Genomic DNA, 22048 nt, shown 5'->3' with positions numbered 1-22048 from the left:
CAGCGATTAAATGTGTGGGCTGCAAGTAACAGGTGTTGCCTCGGTGCACAATCCATGGTCAGAACCAGTCATAATTTCTCCCCTTTTGTCGTCCCAGTTGTGGGGGGTGCTGTCAGCAGAGAGGCTCGCCTGTGGGTCCCTCCAGGAGCATCTGAGCTGCAGAGCTGCCTCACGCAAGGACATACCTCTTTCAGGGCAGCCCACACCCAGAGACTGCTCCAGGTGGGGGATACAGAGGCCCAGTCATTTTGACCCAACGTGGGACACCTCTGAGGATTTGGCTCAAGCTGTTGTTGGGTGACTCAACTTCTCCTTTTGCTCCATCCTGCTTTCTTCTCTTCCTTTCCACAGGGTTGCTCCCAAGACACTCCATAATAAACATCCTGCACACTAAACTCTGCCTCAGGCCTCCTTGCCAAGAACCCAACCCAGGGCACCCTCCATATACCCAAGAGGGTGAGGGGTGGAAATATCTCCCAGGAGCTCTGAGGACTACGTCACTCACTGAAGTGAGTCAAGAAAGCATGTCAATGGGAGAATCTAAAGTCAGAGCAAAGATAACAGCTAACATTTATTGTGTACTGACCTGTGGTATGCTGCACTAAGACATGTTACTTGGACAATAGACACAAACAAACAGAAGTAGATGCATAGATACAGAGAGCAGGTTGCTGGTTGCCAGAGGGGAGGAGGGGTTGGGAGCCTGGGTGAAAAAGGTGTAGGAATGAAGGATTGATAGTTACAAAATAGTCATGGGGATCTAAAGTATAGCATAGGGAATGTAGTCAATAATATTATGATAGCTACGTAGGGTGCCAGCTGGGTACTGGAAATATCAGGGGGAACTTTATAAAGTATATGATTGCCTAAACACTATACTGTACACCTGATATGAATACAAAAATAATATTGAATGTAAACTGTAGTGGAGAAAATAAGCAAAACTCGGATTAGTTCACTTAATTCTCACAGCATCTATGTGGACCAGGGGGCGGCCAGCTGTGGACTGCAGACCACATCTGCCCATGCCCATCCCTCTATGTACTGTCTCTGGTGACTTTCATGCCACCGTGGCAGCACTGAGTAGTTGTGACAGAGACCCTATGGCACGCAAAGTGGAAAATACAATCAGGTGATAGACCCTCCCTTCCTCCAATTGATGGACGGAAGTAAACTCCACCTGCAGCCAGACATTCCTGAGCACTGAACCGCCAATCAGCACCTGCCAAATACCCTAAGCCCCTGATTCCTAAGTCGATAAGTCCCTAATCATAGGCCTTCCATGAAACCACCAATCAGCGTGTGCTGAGTGCCCTAAGCCCCGTCCCCTCTTTTTTCTCCCCTTAAAAGGTGCTTGTACCCTGGCCCTCGCTCTCCACTCTTTCTCTGGAAGCAGCCGGCAGTGGTACTCTCCTCTCCAATAAAGACTGTGTCCTGGCATCCCGGTCTCCGGCCCCCACTCTGTTTCATCTTTCATCAGGTCCCTTTGAGATAAAGCGAGCTGAGCCCTGTGCTGGGCATCGTTCCCACTTTACAGATAAGAAAATACGCCGGGACCGGTTTGGCTCACTGAAAGGTCCCAGGTTCAATTCCGGTCAAGGGCATGTACCTTGGTTACTGGCACATCCCCAGTGGGGGGTGTGCAAGAGGTAGCTGGTCGATGTTTCTCTCTCATCAACGTTTCTAACTCTCTGCCCCTCTCAATTCCTCTCTGTGTAAAATCAATAAAATATATATATTTTTTTTTAAAGAAGAAGATAGGACCGTAGGGAAGAACATGGATTACTCTATCACAGAATGCTGTGTTTTGGTTACAAAGGCAAACATCTACGGAAAGGCCCTTCTTTGACGGCAGGTGCGCAGCCCTCTCGCACCATTGTTGGGTCTTTGTAGGTGCTTGGTGAAGGAACAGGCATGATTCTTTTCCTCCCACCACCCCTCCCTGCAAGGCTGAGGTCCCCTCTTCCATCTCGTACTTCCCTCCCAGCCTGGTCCTGTTCTCCTGAGCGAGAGCTCCTGACACAGTCACCTGCGACCTTCCTCCACCGAGTGAGAAACGCAGGAGACTCAAGAGCTTTGGCTGTCTTTTACTCTCAATCCCCAGCAATGGCTTTCTCCCACCGGAAGGAGTTAGGGCAGTCTGCGTGTAGAGGCTGAGCTGGCCACTAGGAAGCTTCATGCTCACTAAGAAATCCCTCTCTATGCTGAACCGTAAAGTGATAAAACAGAATGGCAGCCGGGGCAGCCTTAGCCTCTCAGGCTGAAAGGATCTATTCCCAGATGCCTCCAGCATGGTTCCCGGGCCAGCACTGAGGAACATGAGGACATTCCTCATAAAAGTGATTGTTCAGGGAGAGTCAGAGGTTAGCTCCTTCCTGGCCAGACAGCTGCCTTGTAGCTTCATCCAGAACGTGACCGGTGCCCCAAGTTCAATGCCACGTTTGTCAGGACTGAGACGTGAGCCCAGGTTGTTTGACACCAAAGTGTGTGCTCTTCACCATCCGTTCTGATAGATTAAACAGAGAATGTAGCCGGAGACGGGATGGCAGGACACACACAGGCTTGATTGGAGGGAAGAGTACCCCTGCTGGCTGCTTCCACGGAGAGGGGTGGAAGAGAGCGTGGTACAAGCACCTTTAAGGATAGGGGACGGGGCTTAGGGCACTCAGCACATGCTGATTGGTGATTAGAGACCTAGAAACTTAGGAATCTGGGGTTTAGGGTATTTGGCAGGGGCTGATTGGTGGTTCAGAGCTTAGGAATGTCTGGCCGCAGGTGGGGGTTTACGTTTGTCCATCAGCTGGAGGAAGGGAGGATCTATCATGCTCTACTCCTTCCTGGGATGTAGACAGCCAGGATTATGGATTTACCTCCTACAGATGCTGTTCTATGTGCTTGTGGACATGCTCTGCCCATGATTTTCCAGTGGATTAGCTGAAGAAGACTGCAGGAAGGGATTCCCCCTGCCCGTCTCTTGTCTCTTCCTCGTATGCCTCCCAGAGAGAATGCCCCTACTTTCAGAGAGAATCCTGGATCTAGTGAGAAATATTAGATCCCTAAGCAAAAACTCCTAAAATCCTTTCTCCGTTTCTGTGAATTAAGAAACCATTGGCGCCGAAACCGGTTTGGCTCAGTGGATAGAGCGTCAGCCTGCGGACTGAAAGGTCCCGGGTTCGATTCCGGTCAAGGGCATGTACCTGGGTTGCAGGCACATCCCCAGTAGGGAGTGTGCAAGAGGCAGCTGATTGATGTTTCTCTCTCATCGATGTTTCTAACTCTCTATCCCTCTCTCTTCCTCTCTGTAAAAAATCAATAAAATATACTAAAGAAAGAAAGAAAGAAAGAAACCATTGGCCCACAAAACACATCCCGTGAATGAAGGAAGGAGTCAGTGGATGACTGAATGAGTGAGTCCATCTCAGGATCCTTGGCAACTCACCGTGGCGAGGTCTGTGCTCACGACGGAAAGAAAAGATAGGAGGTTTCTTATCGCGGACCACACACGGCAATACGGCATCCAAAGGGACAGTCATTCTCAGCAAACGTGTTACCAGCATTTCCTGTGACTTGCACAGTGGGATAGGCAGGGGGAGGGGGTGGTCGACAGGCAAGAGGTCTCAGTTCTCAACACAGGCCTCCAGGGCTGAGGTGGAGGCTGCGTCGCCGTCACCACCACCGGGGCTTTGTCCAATACCTGTGTGCAGGTAAGAGAACGGGAAAAGGTAGCCCGAAGACGGGTTCTAGGAAGTGAAATGGCAGCGCTCACGCCCAGGGCGTGGGCTGGAAAGGGTTAAGTGTAAAGTTGTTGGCAGCTGGCACATGTAACCCGATCCCTCGCAGCAGTTTGGGCTTTAAAACTAGGAAACCTGGAGGAATCAGACACTGGGCTGGTTTTACTGGTCTCCCCTCACTGTTTAGAAAGCCAGGCCTCCCCGTGCATAGCTGGGGTTTGCTTGCTGGTGTGAGTGACTTCTGTATATTGCTCAGTTCATCCATGTTATGGGGGTTTTTTACTAGTGGCATTCTCAGAGTATGTCCGGCCTCCAATCTTAGGGTAAATTGAGAGGGTCACACAAAAGAGATGTTATAAAAGCATGGACTGTTTTAATGATTTAACTCTGGCAATGTAACTAACCATTTTCAGTCACAAAGATGACAAAATTCTTTCTATAGAACTTTCCAAACCATTAATTCAGAGGTAGGAAACTTTTTTTCTTTTTCCTTAAAGAGGGCCACTGTTTTCATTCAAGTTAACCTAGGCTGGGGGAAAAGCTGGGAAAACCCCACTCCTTAGCAGAACCCTGCCCACAGACAGCTAACGACAAGTAACCAAACCTTAGCTATTACCAACCACGATGTGCCTTAATTCTGGTTTATCTTACTAGGACTGAGAAGAAGAAAAAGATTCACTTGCAGGAAGTGTTCTGTGTCTATTACAAAGCATGGATGATGTGCTTAATGCCTGAGATGGAGGATAAATGCTGGGAGCAGAGGGTAAACAGGTTAAGGATGGTTCATGGAAGTAAAAGATCTCAAGTTCTATTTTGCAGCAGGAGGCGGGCTTAGCTGAGAAGTTGAGGGTATTTCAGGAGACTGATGTGAGGGGAGGCTAGAGGTGGCTGTGAGTGTCCTGTTTCTGCAGGCTAGGGGCTGACCAGTCTTTTTTTTTTTTTTTTTTTTTTTTTCCTTTTAAAGAGAAGAAAAACAGGTCCATCAATGTTGTTGCAACAGAAAATGCATTTGGGGAGTAGCCCAGGGTGAGGTTGAAAAAGTGAGACGAGACAATCTATGCAGGGCTTGGGAACTTAGGAAGCCAGGCAGGCTGGCTAGTAATTGGTATGTAGAGAGGGTATAAGCAACTTTTGGCATTTTCCAGGCTGCTTTATCCACTCTATGATATCTTCATCAATGTCAGGGCAACAGAGGATATTGGGGGCGGGGTGGGGTGGATTTTGATCGTGTTAAACCCAAGCAACATCATGTTCTACTGCCCCTGGGAGAATATTAACGTAGACAAGAGAAATGACCATCACTACAGTCCTGCAAGTTAAAGAAAGAAGCACTTCCTGCTACTCAGCAACCTGGGAAGCACTGAAGCTGAAGCACAGCCGGGGGTTCCTGTGAAAACTGGATCACAATTCCTAAGTAGCCAAATCTGAATGGAAAGAAGGCTACTTTGCTTGTCCTCCTGGCACTCAACCAACCTTGAAGGTGTCTGGGCATCTTTGAACGTACATTTAAGCTGGGAAACCGGGAAAACTTCCATTGACTGAATGGAAAGTCTAAGAAGTGTTTATGACTAAGATCCGACAGTGAAATGCAAGTAATTGGGACCCATTCAAAAGGCAGGTCTTCGAGGATTGCTCTGTTGAAGTGCCTCTCAGTTCAGTGAACATTCTAGGGTTTTCTAAGATGCAGACTCAACGAGAGCAAGAACGTGACTCCTTAATGCCCTCTTGAGGTGGACTAGCCAATGGCCCAATGAGGTTCGGAGGTTGTGAATGCCAAGTGTAAATCAAATTGTGTTGATAGCTATTAAATTATTACATAGTTCCATGTTCAAAAGTTCTGAACCAATGGGTATGAAAACATCTCCAGGAAGGCTAAATTAAGGAACAGATTTTGGCATGTCATCGTCTTGATCATCCGCCATTGTGGAATTCTAATCCTTGATTATATGTAGGCAAGTGAGAGGTTGATCAGAATAATCAGAAAGGAAAATGTAGTGTACACAGGACTTTATTTTCAGAGTTTGCTTTTTTTGATTAACTTTTCTGAATTTGTAGGAAGGCAGCTCATGCCCCCGACCCTTTTTCCTCTTAAGGATCTCCTTTCCCAAAGTCCTTTTTTAATACTCGCCATTCATGTGATTATTTGTCCTGAGTCTGTTTATCCCAGGAGACTACATGTCACTCACTGGCCCAGGGACAACTTTGGGCTGCAAATCAACCAGGTATTACTTTAACTTCACGCACAATGGAATTCTGTTTTGATTTTGCTTAATTTAATGTTCTACATAGGCTAGCTGAGGGCCCGATGGTTGGCAACTAAAAATGCTTACATGGCCTGGCTGGCATGGCTCAGTGGTTGAGTGTAGACCTATGAGCCAGGAAGGCACGGTCCGATTCCCAGTCGGGGCATATGCCCAGGTTGCAGGCTCGATTCCCATTGTGGGGCGTACAGGAGGCAGCCGATCCATGATTCATCATTGTTGTTTCTATTTCTCTCTCCCTCTCCCTTCCTCTCTGAAATCAATTAAAATATATTAATAAGCTTAAATGCCAAACCTGAAGCTTTAAAGGAAGGAAGGCAAACCCTGGGGGAACCTCAGTCCCACTTGTTGCTCAATTCCAGGGGCACCTCATCTTTCTCTGCCCTTCAGCCCCATCTCTGTCTTGCTCACGCAGCTTGACAGGCACACTGACGCCTTCATCCCAGGAGTCTCAGCTTTAGTTCTTCTTTTGTAAAGCTTCATGCGAATTATCATGGGAGCTGGGTTAAATGTGGAGGAGGGCACATACCTCTAATCCTTCACCCTCTTTTTGATGACACGGTCCAGAGGACAAGGGAGGACCATGAGTGTCACTGAGGTGCGGATGGGCGGGTGTCTGGCTGAGGCTGCATCTCTGGCCACCTGCTGTGGAGGAGCAACTTCCTATCTCTCCCACTTTCCTGAGGTGGGGTGGCCAGCCAGCCAACTGCGCTGGCAACTTCTAAGGCACAGGTTTCATTCTAGACCAAACCGGGGCAAGCTGATATTCAGGCCAGAACCAGCCCATGTTCAGAAAAGCCTGCCAGAATCTTAGTGAGCAGCCTCAGAACCTTAGCCCACAGGTTCTGGGAATAATTCTGCTCTCCCTACATTTCATTGTTCATTCTTTCTTTTCTCACTCTTCCTACCTCTGTTTTCTACCTTTTTCCTTCATGGAGCCCTCCTTCACTTCCCCTTCTCCGGTCACTCCTCTTCCTTCCTTCCCTCTGTCCACCTCTTCTTGGCCCTCCTTCCACTGCCTTCCTCCTCTCTTTTTGTCTTCACACTCTCTCTCCTTACCTTTTTCTTGATTTGGAAATTTAACCTTACTTACAAATGTATGTTCTCCTATAGACAAAGATGCCATCCTACCCCCTTTAAAATCTAACTTGATGATTTCCAGATAAACCATTTACACAGTTTAATTCTTTCTGCTTAAAACTGTATTATGGGATGAGCAATGGTTTATGGCATAAAAGCAAAACAGAAGGCAACTTACCTAGCATGAATGTGCTGTTGACGGAATGAAGCATTAAGAATCATATCCCTCCATGTGCTATTCCAAGAAAATGAAACGTGATAATTTGGGCAGAGGTAAATGGTTTGCAATGAAGTCTTCTTACATAGACAAGTCTTCTTACACAATATGGTTCGATTGTGATCATTCAGGATTGCTCTTGTAGGCTTATATTTATGCTGATTTTTAAAAATAAGGCATCATTGTAGATAAAGCACAGACTTTCCACATAGATTTTTCTATCAATAAGAATAAGGCGATACTGATCTGGTCTCATCATTCAGGCTAACTAATAAAATAAGTGCATGAAAAATATTAAAACAAAAAACAGAATCATCATTTGATTATCCAACTTACAAAATTAGAATTCTTCCTGAAATCAGAGTATTGCCCCTCAATTTACTATAAATTTGAATTTTTCATAGCCAAGACAACATAGACATTTGACCAAAGAGTTCAAAATAAAATTATCCATACTACCTATTTTTCATTTTATGTGCAGTGATTGCTTTGTAAAAATCCTTCAACTTTTATGTAGGAGGGTGATCACTCTCACAGAATAGCTAAGTCACAACAAATTTCAAAACTTTGAAAAAAGAAGTTGACAAGTGAGAGATAAAGCTCTAAAACACCAAGTGTTGGTCCTGTCCCCTTTTCACAGTGTTACCATGGCCTGACCTTTTGCTAACAGCGAGCAAGTGGATTCCAATTATGTAGGGTCATGGCCTCTAATGAGCTGATCTTTTTGTAAAGAAACTTTCTGTGTAAATTGAAAACAAAAATCAGCTAAATGGGGACTTTAGTTTTCTGATCATGTTTCCATTTTTGTCAAGTCCAAGGACAACCAGCTAAGACAGTGGTCGGCAAACTCATTAGTCAACAAATATCAACAGTACAATGATTGAAATTTCTTTTGAGAGCCAAATTGTTTAATCAACTTCTTTTAACATCACTTCTTCAAAATAGACTCGGCCAGGCCGTGGTATTTTGTGGAAGAGCCACACTCAAGGGGCCAAAGAGCCGCATGTGGCTCGCTAGCCGCAGTTTGCCAAGATATGTATATTCCAATAAAGATGAAAGTAATAACTTCTGCTAGTGTCTCTTCTGAGTCTTTAGTTCCCTCACTGATCTTTGCCCGAATAGTAAAAGCAATACACTTGCAATTGAATTTACTATTATCAATGGAACTCTTGACACAGTTCCTATAGATCCAACAAGGTTCATTGGCTAAGATCGAATCCCTGGTTCTTCCCCGCATCCTCCAGTTCCCTCGTCTGTTTCCCAGCCAGTGTTCTCAAGGGATGCTCTTCAGGCCCCAGGGCCATGGCCTCCACACAGAATGACCTACAGCCACCAGTACAGGGCAAAGGCCATGCTGGCCAGGAGCCACCCCGAGGCCTCTCTCCCTTCCTTTTCCATTCCTCAATCTCTCTCTTGCTCTCACTCTCCTTTTTCCTCCTCCTTTCACCTACTACTTTATTGACTTCCTGTTTCTCTCTTTCCCTTCTCTCCTCTCTTTCTCTTTCTAAGAATTTCTTGATGCAACTAGAAGGGCACGGAAAGGTATCCCATGAAATCCTAGGCTGGAAGAGAACGAGTGGAAGCAGTTCTCATCACGGGCAGACACTAAATTTGATTTGTGGCTGATCTGAAATGTAGGAAAAGACTTCCAATTACAAAACTCATAAAGTACAAAGATGAGGGAACCTGGCCGCATTTTCGGTTTGACTAATGGTTTCAAAGTGCTTTCAAACACTTGGCATTTGCCAGCCGTCCTTTCTTCCCCTAATCCTCAAGCGCGTGAGTTTTTTACGGGGAATGTAATCCTCTTTTCTGATTCATTTATACTTAGCTCATCTGTGTATTGTTTTGTGAAAACCATCTGACATCCAAGACGTTCTGTGAGATCTTTAAAGACTTGTTTTGCGAACCAGGAAGTGGTGTGTTGCCAATATAAATAGACTTGAAACGTAGCGGGGAGGGTGTGCATCCAAAACCCAGGGCATGAAACTGGGTCTGGACTTGGCAAAGGCTGGTCCTTATGCTGGACAGAAACTGGGCTTTCACTCTTAGAATAATATGAGTTCAGTGTTTTAGATGAGTAACCATCTCCTAAGATAGTACAGAGGGTGCATGACGCATTTTCCAAGGATTATCTTGCTAGCTATATAAATAACGAGATTTACGTGCCAAATGATGACTTTGCTAGAGTTTCTGCACTAGATTACTTCTGTGGACATTGCCACACTCATGGTTGTGTATACGCACATGTATACGAAATGGTTATGGGCCCTTTGGGAATGAGATGAACATCCACACTCGAGAGTCCTCCTGTGGTTTAGTGTCACAGAGGATTTGACTGTGATATAGCCACATCACGAGGCAGGTTGTAAGCAGGTTGAAGATTGGGGCCGAATGCCCACCTCTGGGTTGCTGTGGGTCCAGAGGAAGGAAGCTTGAACAGTAGAAAACATTCTTCTGCATAGCCACAGAGCATGGCGAATCCAGGTCAGCGGTCTCCCCAAGGTTGACCCCCCGGGCTCTCTGGAAACTGAGACTCAGGTGAGATGACTTGACAGGCCCAAGTTCCCACGGGAAGTGAAGCAGAGCGCTAGGGCCCAGACTGACGGCTCCCGGCCCCACATTCTGTCTCTGCGGACAGCTGCCTCTCATTGGCTGAAAGAGGCTTTGATGTATGTGGTCCATCTAGGGCCCTGTGAGGGCCCCACAAGAACGGCCCGCCCACCATCGCCCTGAAGGCTGGTCCTTGGGTGATGCTGTCCTTAACTCTTTTCTGAGCTTTCACCTGTGACACCCCTGCTCTCCTGTTCTGACTCTTCAGAATGGAGCTAGTGCAGCTAGACTCTCCATTACCGCATCCACTTCAATGGCTGCTATATAATTCTACCTGCGAGGTCAAATCTCAGTTGAGTTGCAGGTGGAAAATGTTTTCCCTAGTGCTGTGAATCTTCCATGAGATGACAAAGGTTGTGCTGGACATTGGAATTGTACAAACCAGGTCCTGCCTTGTGAATTGAACATTGTTAACGCAAAGTTTTGCTTTATTCAGTTGTTTATCTTTTTTTTTTTTTTAATACATCTTTATTGATTTCAGAGAGGAAGGGAGAGGGAAAGAAAGATAGAAACATCAATGATGAGAGAGAATCACTGATTGGCCGCCTTCTGCACATCCCCCAATGGGGATCAAGCCCACAACCCAGGCATGTGCCCTTGACCGGAATCAAACCTGGGACCTTTCAGTCCACAGGCTGATGCTCTATCCACTGAACCAAACCAGCCAAGGCTGTTGTTTATCTTTGTATAAAGCTCTCGTTTCTTTAGATCTTGCCAGACAGGACAAAGGGGCTGTGCCCTGGGAGATGTGGTATCAGGGTCAGCCTCTGTGCTCCCCAGCACAGTGGTTGCTCGGATAGGCATTAGCTTGGCTGTGTGTCCTTCCTACAGTATGGCTTTTTGAAGCCCCCCCCCCCTTTTAAATAAATCTTTATTGTTGAAAGCATTACATATGAATCTTTCCCTACCCCTCATAGCCCTTTCCAATCCTCCTTCCCCCCAATCCCCAAGCTCTCACCACCCTACCATCTGTGTCCATGGATTATGCACATAAGCACATGAGTTCATTGGGTGATTTCTTCCCCATCTTCTCCGCTGGTTGCCTTTTGCGCAGAGGCTGACCTGGAGTGACCTCACCGACCCTGTGAGGGCTGGAAGGAACTCTGAATCCAGCTCGGGTTGTGGAGGAGGAAGTTGAAGTTCAGAGAAGTGAGCTGCCTGTGGTCTTACAGCTAATCCACTGCAGCGTGAGCCCTGCACACAGGGCTCTCCCTCACGCACAAGGCTGCTACTCTGGGACAGTGGCTCTCAGGGAGTGTTCTCACATGAGACTGGGGTTTCAGGAGATGGACGAAGGCCTTTTCCCGCCAAATCAAATACCGGAGGTCTTCCTTCCACGCAGGATTAGTGGATTACGTTTCTTCAATTTAAAAGTTATTTCCATTAATTCTTTTTGAGCCGCTACACCTGCTCCTAATTGTCTACTGGCCAATGCAGACAGACAACACAACACGAAGCCACAAATAAATATGAACAAGAACCCCCAAAGCCTTGCACACTATTATTCTTAGTTAGATGGCTTTTTAAAAGAAGACTGCCATAACCACGGGCTTTCTATTGCATTCATGTGATTAAGCTGAATCGTCCTGCTGGAGACATTCTTTTCCATTCAAATGCCAGAAGTAAATACGCCATGATGTCATGGTTTTCCCTAGAGAGCCCTGTGACCCCTGTTGACTCTCTACTCGGGAACATTCTGCATCTCCCTTCATGTGATTGCGGGGGGCATTGCTAGGGAGCGGTTCTTTCCTTCCCGATAGAGCCCTAGGGAACTGATCTGACTTTAAAAAAAATACTAATCATGGCTTGGGGGGTGTCATGAATCCCCAAACTTAGTATTTCCATCCGAAGGCCTTTTCACCGGGAGTGCAGGGCTGCCTGCCTTGGGGTGAATTTGCATCGCCGCGGGCTTCCCAGTCTCCGCGGGCGCCCCCTGCTGGTCTCGCCGCGCTCCTGCAGGGCCGAGCGAGGAGCGGGGTACCAGGAGCTGCGGACCCCGAGCCGGGCTCGCGGAGGAGCTCCCTACCCCCCAGCAGCCGCCCAAACGCTCTCGGATCGGCAGATAGGCGCACCCCGAGCCGTCCTTTCGGGGGGACCCCTCTCTGGCATTTCCATCCACGCCCCGCTGCAGGTATCCGAGCAAACACCCGTAGGAGAATGCCGGGGAATGCCTCCCAAACGTATCCAAGCACGCCCGTGGGGCGCCCCAAGGCAAGGCCGATCAGGCACTTTGGGGGGGGGGGTCCTTTGTCCTTCCCCGGGAGGGGGACCCCGGCCCGGCCCGCGGGGATGCGGGGGTGCGGCGTCCCGGGCTCCTGCACGCGCTCCCCAATTAGGGCCGCTGCCTGACGTCACGTCTGCCGCAGACCGGGGTTGGCTGCCGGGCGGACCGGGCTCCGCGCGGAGAAACTCCGGCAGCACTTTGCAGCGGGGCCGCCGCCGCCGCCCGTCCCGCGCCCGCGCCCGCTCTGCTCCCCGGCGGCGCCCCCTGCCCCGCGCTCGGCCGGGACCCCCACCCGGCGCAGCCCGCCGCCCGCGCCCCTCCCGCCCGGCTCCCCACCCCCACGCCCACCCTCCCCTCGGATCTCTGATCTCCGCTCTCCGCTCTCCGGTCCGGCTGCTCGGCGCCCGCGGCACTTCCTCTCCGGTCACCGCGCCGGTGCCTCCTCCCGCCGGCCGGGCTCCCCGCGGCTGTCGGCGGCGGCGGGAGCGGAGCGCGGGCGGCCGCCCCGGGGCGGGGGCCGGGCGCCGCGATGGCGGGGTGCTGGCTGCGCTGGGGGCTCCTGCTGTGCGCGGCGCTGCTGGCCACGGGCGCGCACGGCCGGGTGCGGAGGATCACCTACGTGGTGCGCCCGGGCCCCGGCCTGGCGGCGGGCGTGCCCCTGGGCGGCCCCCCGCGCCCGCGGACCTTCAACGTCGCGCTCAACGCCGGGTACAGCCGCAGCTCCGCGGGCGCCCCGGGCGGCCCCTCCGAGCGCACCCGGCGCACCAGCCAGCCCGGCGGGGCCCTGCAGGGGCTCCAGGGGCTCCAGCCGCCGCCGCCGCAGCCGCCGCGGGAGCCGGCGCGGCCCGGGGGCCCCGGCGGGCAGCTGCACCCCCAGTCCGGCGGGCACCCGGCGGCCGCCCCGTTCGCCAAGCAAGGCCGGCCGGCCGTGCGGGCCAAGGGGGCGCAGGAGGCGCAGAGCGGCGGGGGCTCGAGGCTCAAGGTCCAGCAGAAGCAGCAGCTGCAGGGGTAAGCATGCACCCCTCCCTCCGTCCATCCCTCCCTCCCACGCGGGACCGGCCGGGGTCAGGGCCACTCGGGGCGCCGTGCACGGCGGGTCCGCTCTCTGCCCTCCGCTGGCCCCCGCCTGCCCGGGAGCGTGGAGCTGGGGAGCCCGGGAACTGCACCCCGATAAACCCCCAGTGCATTGTGACCGAGCTGCGGGGAAACACAAAAGGCATTGCTGCCTGGGGCGTAACCTCGTGTGTGCACGAGAGGGAACCCGGCTACTCCTAGGGGCTGGGCGTCCACATGAAGTCACCACAACAGCCCGGTCCCTCAGCATCAGCACAACTTCTTGCAACACAGTTTGGATGTTTTCTTCTCGCTAATGAAAAAAAAAATGAGAAAAGTGTTGGTTCCTGTCCTGTAGTCTAGAAATGATCAGCATCCTAGAAATCCTGGGCTTGGATCTCTCTGCACCTGTGTCTCAGCACTGACAAGGTTCTGTTGCAAAGTTTCTGTTCTTGGGGGGGCTCTTAAGCTTTCTCCCGGCCCCCCTCGCCATGCATCGCAGATGGGGGTGGGTGGAGGAGACTGGTTTTAATTATTGGGCGTTTTTTTCTTCGAGGGTGGTTCCAAGCATTGTGATCTCACCCCTCCTCCTGGTTTGGACACTTTTCTCTGAAGCTCAGGTGCAGTTTAAAATGTGGGGTGCAGGTAACACATAAAATACCTTTGGCTCTGTTTTGGGGGGTTAAAGAAACTCCTCGGTCTCCTGCCTAGCCCCAGGGCATGCTGGCTTCTTGGTTCTCCCACCCGGTCCTGATACTAGCCAGAGGAATAGGGGAGCAGGATGCTGGGCTTGTGGGAACCCCCCGGGAAGGTTGGGTTCACAGGAATCTTGCTTTGTTTCAGGGTCAATGTCTGTGGAGGGCAGTGCTGCCAAGGCTGGAGTAAGGCCCCTGGCTCCCAGAGGTGCACCAAACGTAAGTCTCCCTGCTCACTGCGGCCCTGCAGGGTAGGCGGAGAGGGGCTGTTCTCACTGGGCAATCGGAAGAGGGGAGGGAGGGCACGGGAAAGGGGCCGGTGCTGTCCTGGATACCTCGGTGTCTGGAGGACAATCCACCCCATTATCTGCAGCCTTCGTTACCATCCGGGAAGGGCTGGGCCCTGGTGACGCTGGTTGGTATCACTGCCAGCAGCAGACTGTTGTCCAGAACCACGCAGCCAGGACGCCTCTGCATCCAGCTCAGGTGCTAACCACTCCGTCACACCTGTGAGTGGGGAGTTAAGCAAAACATTCCAGTAGGACAGTGTTTCCCAAACTTCTCTCCTGATGAGACTCACCTGGTGGAGCTGTTAGCTAGAGCAGTGTTTCCCAACCTTCTCTCATGATGAGAATCACCTGGTGGAGTTGTTAAAACACAGATTCCTGAATCCCAACTAAGAAGTGCTAAACTAGAATTTTTGGGAACATATAGGTAAAATTGCATACCTAACTTAGTGCTCTGTATATAAAATCTGTCTTAGAGCACTAGTTAAGTATACAATTTTACCTATATGTTCCCAAAAATTCTAGTTTAGCACTTCTTAGTTGGGATTCAGGAATCTGTGTTTTAACAACTCCACCAGGTGATTCTCATCATGAGAGAAGGTTGGGAAACACTGGCTTAGAGCACTAGTTAAGTATACAGTTTTACCTATATGCTCCCAAAAATTCTAGTTTAGCACTTCTTAGTTGGGATTCAGGAATCTGTATTTTAACAACTCCACCAGGTGACTCTCATCATGAGAGAAGTTTGGGAAACACTGCTAGGAGGATGTGCCCTGTGGCAGGTGCAATACAATTCATGGAGTCCTGGATGTCAACAAGTGAAAAACATTCCTTAAGAGCAGGGGTCCTCAAACTTTTTAAAGTGGGGGCCAGATCACGGTCCCTCAGAGAGCTGGAGGGCCGGACTATATGAACTACTAATTCCTACTGTAACACCTCGGCTGCGCTCACTGCCCAAAAAACCTGGCGGGCTGGATCAGACTCCTCTGCGGGCCGCATGTGGCCCGTGGGCTGTAGTTTGAAGACCCCTGCTTAAGAGGATGGTGGGAGGGGAATGGGAAGAAGAGGGCCTTATTTTAGAATAAAACAGCAGTAGTTAAAATTTTTTTTATTTATTTCAGAGAGGAAGGGAGAGGGAGAGAGAGATAGAAACATCAATGATGAGAGAGAATCATTGATCAGCTGCCTCCTGCACCCCCCACACTGGGGATCGAGCCCACAACCTGGGCATATGCCCTGACCAGGAATCCAACTATGACCTCCTGGTTCATAGGTCAATACTCAACCATTGAGCCACACCATCTGGGCAAAGCATCAGTAGTTTTTAAAGCTTTCTGAAGACAGCCACCAGAATCCTTGAGGCCTGGCTGTCTGATGGGTGGGGTTTCCTGCAGTTAATACTCATGCTTAGCGGTGTTTTAGATGAATAGATTAAGGATGCATTTAGATCTGGAAATACTTCTCCGATGCATCACAAAGTTGAGGATTAAGGTGAAGCATATTTTGAGGCTCCTCTTGACAAGTTGCTCCTATCTCGTGTTCATTGGAGGTAAATTTTCACTTCCACTCAGAAAAAGTTAAGCGTTCTTGGGTGTTCTCTTCAGAGCGCTTGAGCCATAACCATGTGGACTGGAATTATCCAAAGTTACAGCTGCTTGTTAGTATTCAGCGTAACAAGCCAGATTTAGCAGTTTGTCTTGTGTACGGTTTGGATTTAAAAACACCGGTGGATGAGGTTTTAAACATCCAAGTCCAGTCATCCTGGTGAGCTTGTTTGCTGAAAAACGCCTTCCGCCCTTGAAAGTCGCAGGAGGCCTTGGGCACGGTGGCTTCAGTTTTGTAAAAGGGAGTGTCCAGGTGGGTTAGGATTTGGCTGTGATCAAGGGGTAGTGGCACATGTGAACTCACTGATTGAGCTTAACCCAGGAGATTAGAAATGCTCAGGGTTGCAGGCATTTGAGATTAGGTCATAACCTGTCACTTCTCAGATTGCACTGAACAGTGGCGCATCAGTGTTCTCCCGAATTTACAGTTGCTCAGGTCGCATTTACACACTCTTGACTCCCTTCCGTAACTCCTGCGCAAAACCTGATGTGACGTGGTTGCCTAAAAAAAAACGGAGACAACCCACCCATGAGAGCACCGTGGCGGTGGGGTATTACTGTGTAAAGATGAAAAATACAGAGCAGGATTTCAGAGGTGACGGTGGGGGCCGCTCGTTGGAGAGAATGCATCAAGGCTTTGAGACATTTACTTGGCAAATGTTGCAGTTAAGTGCCCTCTCTTAATGTCTGTAGGTCCCCCCATCCTCAGACAAGAAGTAGTCTCCCCTTCTCAGGTTGTCTGAGGATTCGGGGGCCTGAAGACATTCTAGAAGGCCCAAAGATGCTGTAGAAGGAGAACATCCAGACCTTGAGGAACCGCCGCACGGCTTTCTGTTTCTCCAGGGGAGAGACAAGAGGGCAGGGGTGTGTCTCTGAGAAGCTGGGGTTGAACAGTCCCTGCAGGCTTTCAGAGGAAGTCGCTCCACTAACGCAGTATCAACAAAACCAACAGCAAATGCTTCTGGCCGTTGGCCCACGTTATCCTTCCAGATCCTGGAACGTAGCGCTGGTGTCTAAGCAACGCAACATCACTTTCCCTCAAAAGATGATCCTTCCCGCCCAACCTGACAAGTTAACTCAGGCCCAACTGCTAGAAACCTAGACCACAAGTCCTCCCAGAAATGATTGTCTTTAAAAACGATCCTGGGGTAGGTCAGCGCTCCATCCAAAGTGATGTATCTGTTTCAGCGGGGGACTTGCTTTGTGTGTGTCTCGCATTGCCGGCAAGATGAAGGAGCCTTTTGCTTTCAGATGGGACTGCAGGGGTGACACTGATGCTGGAAGCTTGTGTCGCTAGGAAAAACCCTTGGTTTAGAACGGTGGTCGGCAAACTGCGGCTCCCGAGCCACATGCGGCTCTTTGGCCCCTTGAGTGTGGCTCTTCCACAAAATACCACAGCCTGGGCGAGACCATTTTTTTGAAGAAGTGGCGTTAGAAGAAGTTTAACCCTTTGCACTCCGCTGTCCCCTCTCAGGGGACATCGGAATTCTAGCATATCACTCGGATGTCCTCTCTCAGGTGGGACATTGCAGTTTATTAGTGATTACGGGGAATTGAGTTAATTCAACGCACGTTTCCGCCGCAAAGTTGCGTCGAGTAGCTGGTAGCCAATGTCCAGAATGGTTCGGAGTGCAAAGGGTTAAGTTTAAAAAATTTGGCTCTCCAAAGGAATTTCAATCGTTGTCCTGTTGATATTTGGCTCTGTGGACTAATGAGTCTGCCGACCACTGCTTTAGAAGAAGACTGAGTTCAGAACCTCAGGCCTTCACTAGCCTTGGGGAACTCATTTGACCTCTCTAACCCAGTTTCCCAGCCTGAAACGACTGCCCCAAACGTGCCTGCTCTGTAGGATTATAGTAGGGACGGAGGTGAAAGAGGATGGATGTGAAACCCTTGATGAGACCAGAAGGATTCTCAGAGTTTATTATTGGGTCAAGCCAAGTCAATCCTGTCTCACGTCTCTCTGACTTGGTTCTCTCTCTCCATTCCTGTGTGAGTTTCCCAGCACTCGCCCTTGCCATGCTTTTCTCTTTAGAGTAATTTAGGGTTGGGGGGGGGGTGAGTAAATGGGGACTGTGAGTAAGTTCTGGGGATCCAATGCCCAGCAAGGTGACAACAGTTGACAGTACTGTGGCGTAGACCTGGAATTTGCCCAGAGGGTAGGTCTTAGAGAGTTCTTACCACAAGAAAGACAGGCTAAATCTGTGAGGTGATGAGTATGTTAATTAGCTTAATTGTGGTGATTATTTCACAACATATCAAAACAATGGCATACACCTTAAACACATGCAATATTTTATTTGTCAATTATACCTCAATAAAGATGGAAGAAAAAAAAAAAAAGAACAAAAGAAAAAGCCAGTCATTCCGCTCTTTTCTGGCTTTGATTAGCAAGACAAAAGAAATAAAGTACTTTGGGTTGCTCTGCCCACCAGAACGAGCTCTAAAAGAGGCTAACTGTTAGATTATTTCTGTGTTTAGGTCTGCTGTGCAGGAGCTTGCTGAGGGGGAAAACACTCCCCTGAGGTATTCATAGATTGAATGGAAAAAATCCTGACACCAGTTTTTGTGACTCTAATGGCTTCAGGAAATACTAGTGGCATTAAGATTGCAACAGAAGCTGACTTGTGGTCTCCTTCCTCTCTCATTTGTTATGCTGAGATTGAACAGGTACACTTGGGTGTGATTTATTACACTTAAAATACAACACACACACACACACACACACACACACATACACACCCCCAAAACCCCAATGGCATGCCCACACGAAGTTCCTCCTTATTAGAGCAATCATACGGTGCGTGTGCTCACTCAGTGTATCACCCATGACGCCTCCTCCTTGTCACTGTGTTTTGAGGATAATTGAAAGGCTTCCATTAAAGAATTCCCGGTCAGAGCCAATGGATGTAAAACAGTATTTCTGCCTCAGAAGTAGGATGTGTTTATGTTGTTTCCTTTGCTTAATCCAGTGAAGAAAATAAGGTGCCCCAGGATCGTTTGTAGTTGGTTGAGACCGAATTGAAATGGACCACAGGCTGGAGATGTAGTGACCCTTCAGTCTCCGATCGGAGAGAGAGAGGGGACACAAGCAGGCGGCAGGCCCACAGGGGCCAAGCATGGATGTGCGTGCCCACAGAAGCGGCCCCGGGGGTCAGAGCTGCCCAGGCTCTCCGGAGGGACGCCCGATTGCATGCTGATGGTGGCGTCCCAGACGCCCTTTGTGCGTGGAGCCCCAGAAGTGGAAATCGCAGCACCGGATACGGCGTTCTAGTTATTAATAGGAAGTGACTGCTGATAACGGTATCGGTTTTGGGTAAAAGAGATAGTGCCACATTTTTCCTCTTTCCAGAGCGTTACCGTTGTGAGGAGGGCTTTGCAGCGTAGAAACTCTGTCTTTTGGGTGGAGCATTTATGTTTTTGCCTCTCTCCATTTTTTCCCCATTTCTCCCCCCTCTGTCCAAATGGAACCCACCGCCTATTAGGGTTCTTTCAATTTGTCTGTCTCCTTTTCAGGGTAAATGTGGGCCAGAGAGAGACATTGCCAGTGGGCTTGGCTGTAAAGAGAAGACTGGCCGTGGGAATGGACACCACAAAGGATAGAGGGGAGACAGGGGTGAGGCCGGGCTGGCAGGAGGAGGGGGGGCGGGAGGGGGAAGGTGGCGGAGGGCCCGGCCCATGGCAGGCCCTCGGCAAAGGCACGGATGGTTCTTTCATTTACTTCACAGAAGGTCTGTTTCGCCTTCACCCTGCACCACGTTCTATGAATAGAGGAGAAACGCAGCCAGCTGTAGGGAGGACAGGGTCTGTTTTTGCTCACTTCGCTCGTGCACAGCAAGTGACTTGTTCTCTCCTCGGCGAGAAATAGAAAGATCGATATTCCATTGCTTTTCCATTGGCGTCCAGCCCACGCCGCTTTGGAAAGAGGAAGCCCAAACCTAGACATGCTCCTCCTTTAGACGCAGAGGGACGGGTCTGTGGGCCCTCGGGGCTCAGCGATGCTGCAGCCGAAGGCATCGGCCGGGAGGGTGCGATGAGGCTGGGTTCCGGGGGACCCAGGGGACCCCCAGGCTGTCTCCTGGCCCTTTTGGCTCAGGCTTGTGCTAGCGGAGCTCGGGAGCCAGGCCCAGAGCGAATACACATTTTTTTCGTGTGCCTGCTATGGCCATCGACGGCCACTCTGCCCGTAGGTCTGCAGTGAGGTTTGCCATGGCCACTGCTGGGAGCCGGGTGGGAGGCCCGGCTGGAGAATCACAGACAGCCTGGCGAAGGGAGGAGGGACCCAGAGGTCAAGTTCACACCGGGTCAACTATGTGCTCTCCACGCTAGTGAAAACAAACATTGAGGAGCCATAAATCCCGGGTTGCGATAGTACTGAGACCTTCGCAGGCAAGCCCTCCCCTGGCCCCGGGGCCGCCTGGACACACTTCCCGCCGTCCGCCCGGTCTGACCTGCAAGTCCACATGTCTCTTCCCAACAAGCCCTGGGCCCCGAGGAAGCCTGATTTGGCAACCGCAGGAGCTTGCTGTTTTTTGACCCTGTCATTTGTTGTCTTGGATATCCCAAACATACCCAAACATGTTTGGGAGCTCGGATGAAATTTTCCTAAAAATGCAGAGTTTGCTTCCAAGGCCTTCCTAGCAATGGACGGGGCGAGACCGAGGGCTAGGGCCGTGTCTCCGCTCTCTCAGCGCCCACCGGCCAGGGCGAGAGCATTGGCGGAGGGGGCCCTGAGGGGGTGAGGGTGGCGTGTGCCTTGCTTTCATTTTCTTCCTCTGCACACGCCGTGGGGGTCGGTATGACTTAGCACCCCCTTTCCAAAGAGGAGGCAGAGCTCACACCCCACCCCAGGCCTGTGGCTCTTGGTTCCTGGTTCCTTCCACCGCCCTCGCCTGCCTGGACGTCTAGTGCTGCCATAGTCTCTCTTGAGGTCTTGGTCTTCTTTTTTTTGTTGAATATATTTAATTTATTTATTTATTTTTGCAGAGAGGAAGGGAGAGGGATAGAGAGTTAGAAACATCAATGAGAGAGAAACATCGATCAGCTGCCTCCTGCACACCCCCCACTGGGGATGTGCTCACAACCAAGGTACATGCCCTTGACCGGAATCGAACCCGAGACCTTTGAGTCCGCAGGCCGACGCTCTGTCCACTGAGCCAAACCGGTTTTGGCCACACGTTCCCTTTTCTATAAAGACACCTGTCATACTGAATTAGGGTTCCTCCTAATGGCCTCATTGTAACCGGATCCCAGAGAGGAAGGGTGATGATCCTGTGTCCAAATAAGGTTCAGCTAAGGTCACGTACGAAGGTACAGGGCGTCAAGACTCCCAACGTACCTTCTTTTTTGAGGACACAATTCAACTCCTAACACAAGCCCATAGATTCTGGGCACTTGGACTTGAGCGGTGGGGTCCTTGGAGGTGGGTCACCGCTGGGGCACTTGGCATTTCCCCGGCAGCAGCCTACGGACGGGTGGGCCCAGACTCTGGGGGGTCCCTCCCACACAGGCTGCGGCTGTGGACTCGCTCGGCTTCTTCCCCAACGCAGGCGCCCTGGCTGCTCTGGCGGGGAACTGGCTGTACCTCGATTTTGGTTATGACTCTGGCCACATGGCTTGGTCTGTTTTAAGAGGTTCTAGGTGGGTGGTTCTTCACCGTGAATGTGCAGCTGGTTGGTCATGGCAGGCGTTTGTTCAAGTGCTGGATGGAGTCAGAGTCTCCGGGGCTTCTCACCAGCACCCGGTGATGCTGCTGAGGGTGACCCCCATTTTGGGAAGCTGATTCAGTAGGAACCTGCTGCTGGGCAATATTTGGGACCCTTCATTTGGGAACTTAAAGGGCCAAGCCAAACACTTAGCATCTCAGGCACTTCTCACGGCCGGGGTCCTCTCAGTATCAGTTCAGCTCACTTTAGAATAGTAGATACGGCCGAAACCGGTTTGGCTCAGTGGATAGAGCGTCGGCCTGTGGACTGAAAGGTCCTGGGTTCGATTCCGGTCAAGGGCATGTACCTTGGTTGCGGGCACATCCACAGTAAGGGGTGTGCAAGAGGCAGCTGATGGATGATTCTCTCTCATCGATGTTTCTAACTCTCTATCCCTCTCCCTTCCTCTCTATGAAAAATCAATAAAATATATATATATTTTTAAAAAAGAATAGTAGATACGGAGATTGTAGCATAATATCAGGTTATTTCCTCCACTTGTTCTTTATTTAGTTGAGTGTATGATAAATATGTTTTTACAAGAGCTGGAAAATTTCAAAATGGTCAGCGATAGGTAT

General features: G+C 50.2%; 1 protein-coding gene across 5 annotated transcripts in view; it reads left to right on the top strand.

Annotated features, from left to right (window-relative positions):
* The first annotated feature begins 12591 nt into the window (after window positions 1-12591).
* Window positions 12592-22048, top strand: part of LTBP1 (latent transforming growth factor beta binding protein 1) — a 300379-nt gene continuing 290922 nt past the window's right edge. Inside the window, exons 1-2 of one of the 5 annotated variants that reach the window (XM_084900645.1) lie at window positions 12592-13134; window positions 14023-14093. In XM_084900645.1, the coding sequence (XP_084756771.1) occupies window positions 12656-13134; window positions 14023-14093 (550 nt within the window). In that variant the 5' untranslated portion in view covers window positions 12592-12655. The remainder of the gene's footprint in view (window positions 13135-14022; window positions 14094-22048) is intronic. The other 4 variants (XM_084900647.1, XM_084900643.1, XM_084900644.1 and 1 more) reach the window with 4 other exon arrangements.

Source organism: Pipistrellus hanaki (genome assembly GCF_964339955.1).
Source record: "Pipistrellus hanaki genome assembly, chromosome: 12".
NCBI classification, from domain to species: Eukaryota; Metazoa; Chordata; class Mammalia; order Chiroptera; family Vespertilionidae; genus Pipistrellus; species Pipistrellus hanaki.
The sequence above is the reverse complement of the archived record's forward strand: the minus strand, read 5'-3'. Positions and strand labels throughout refer to the sequence as shown.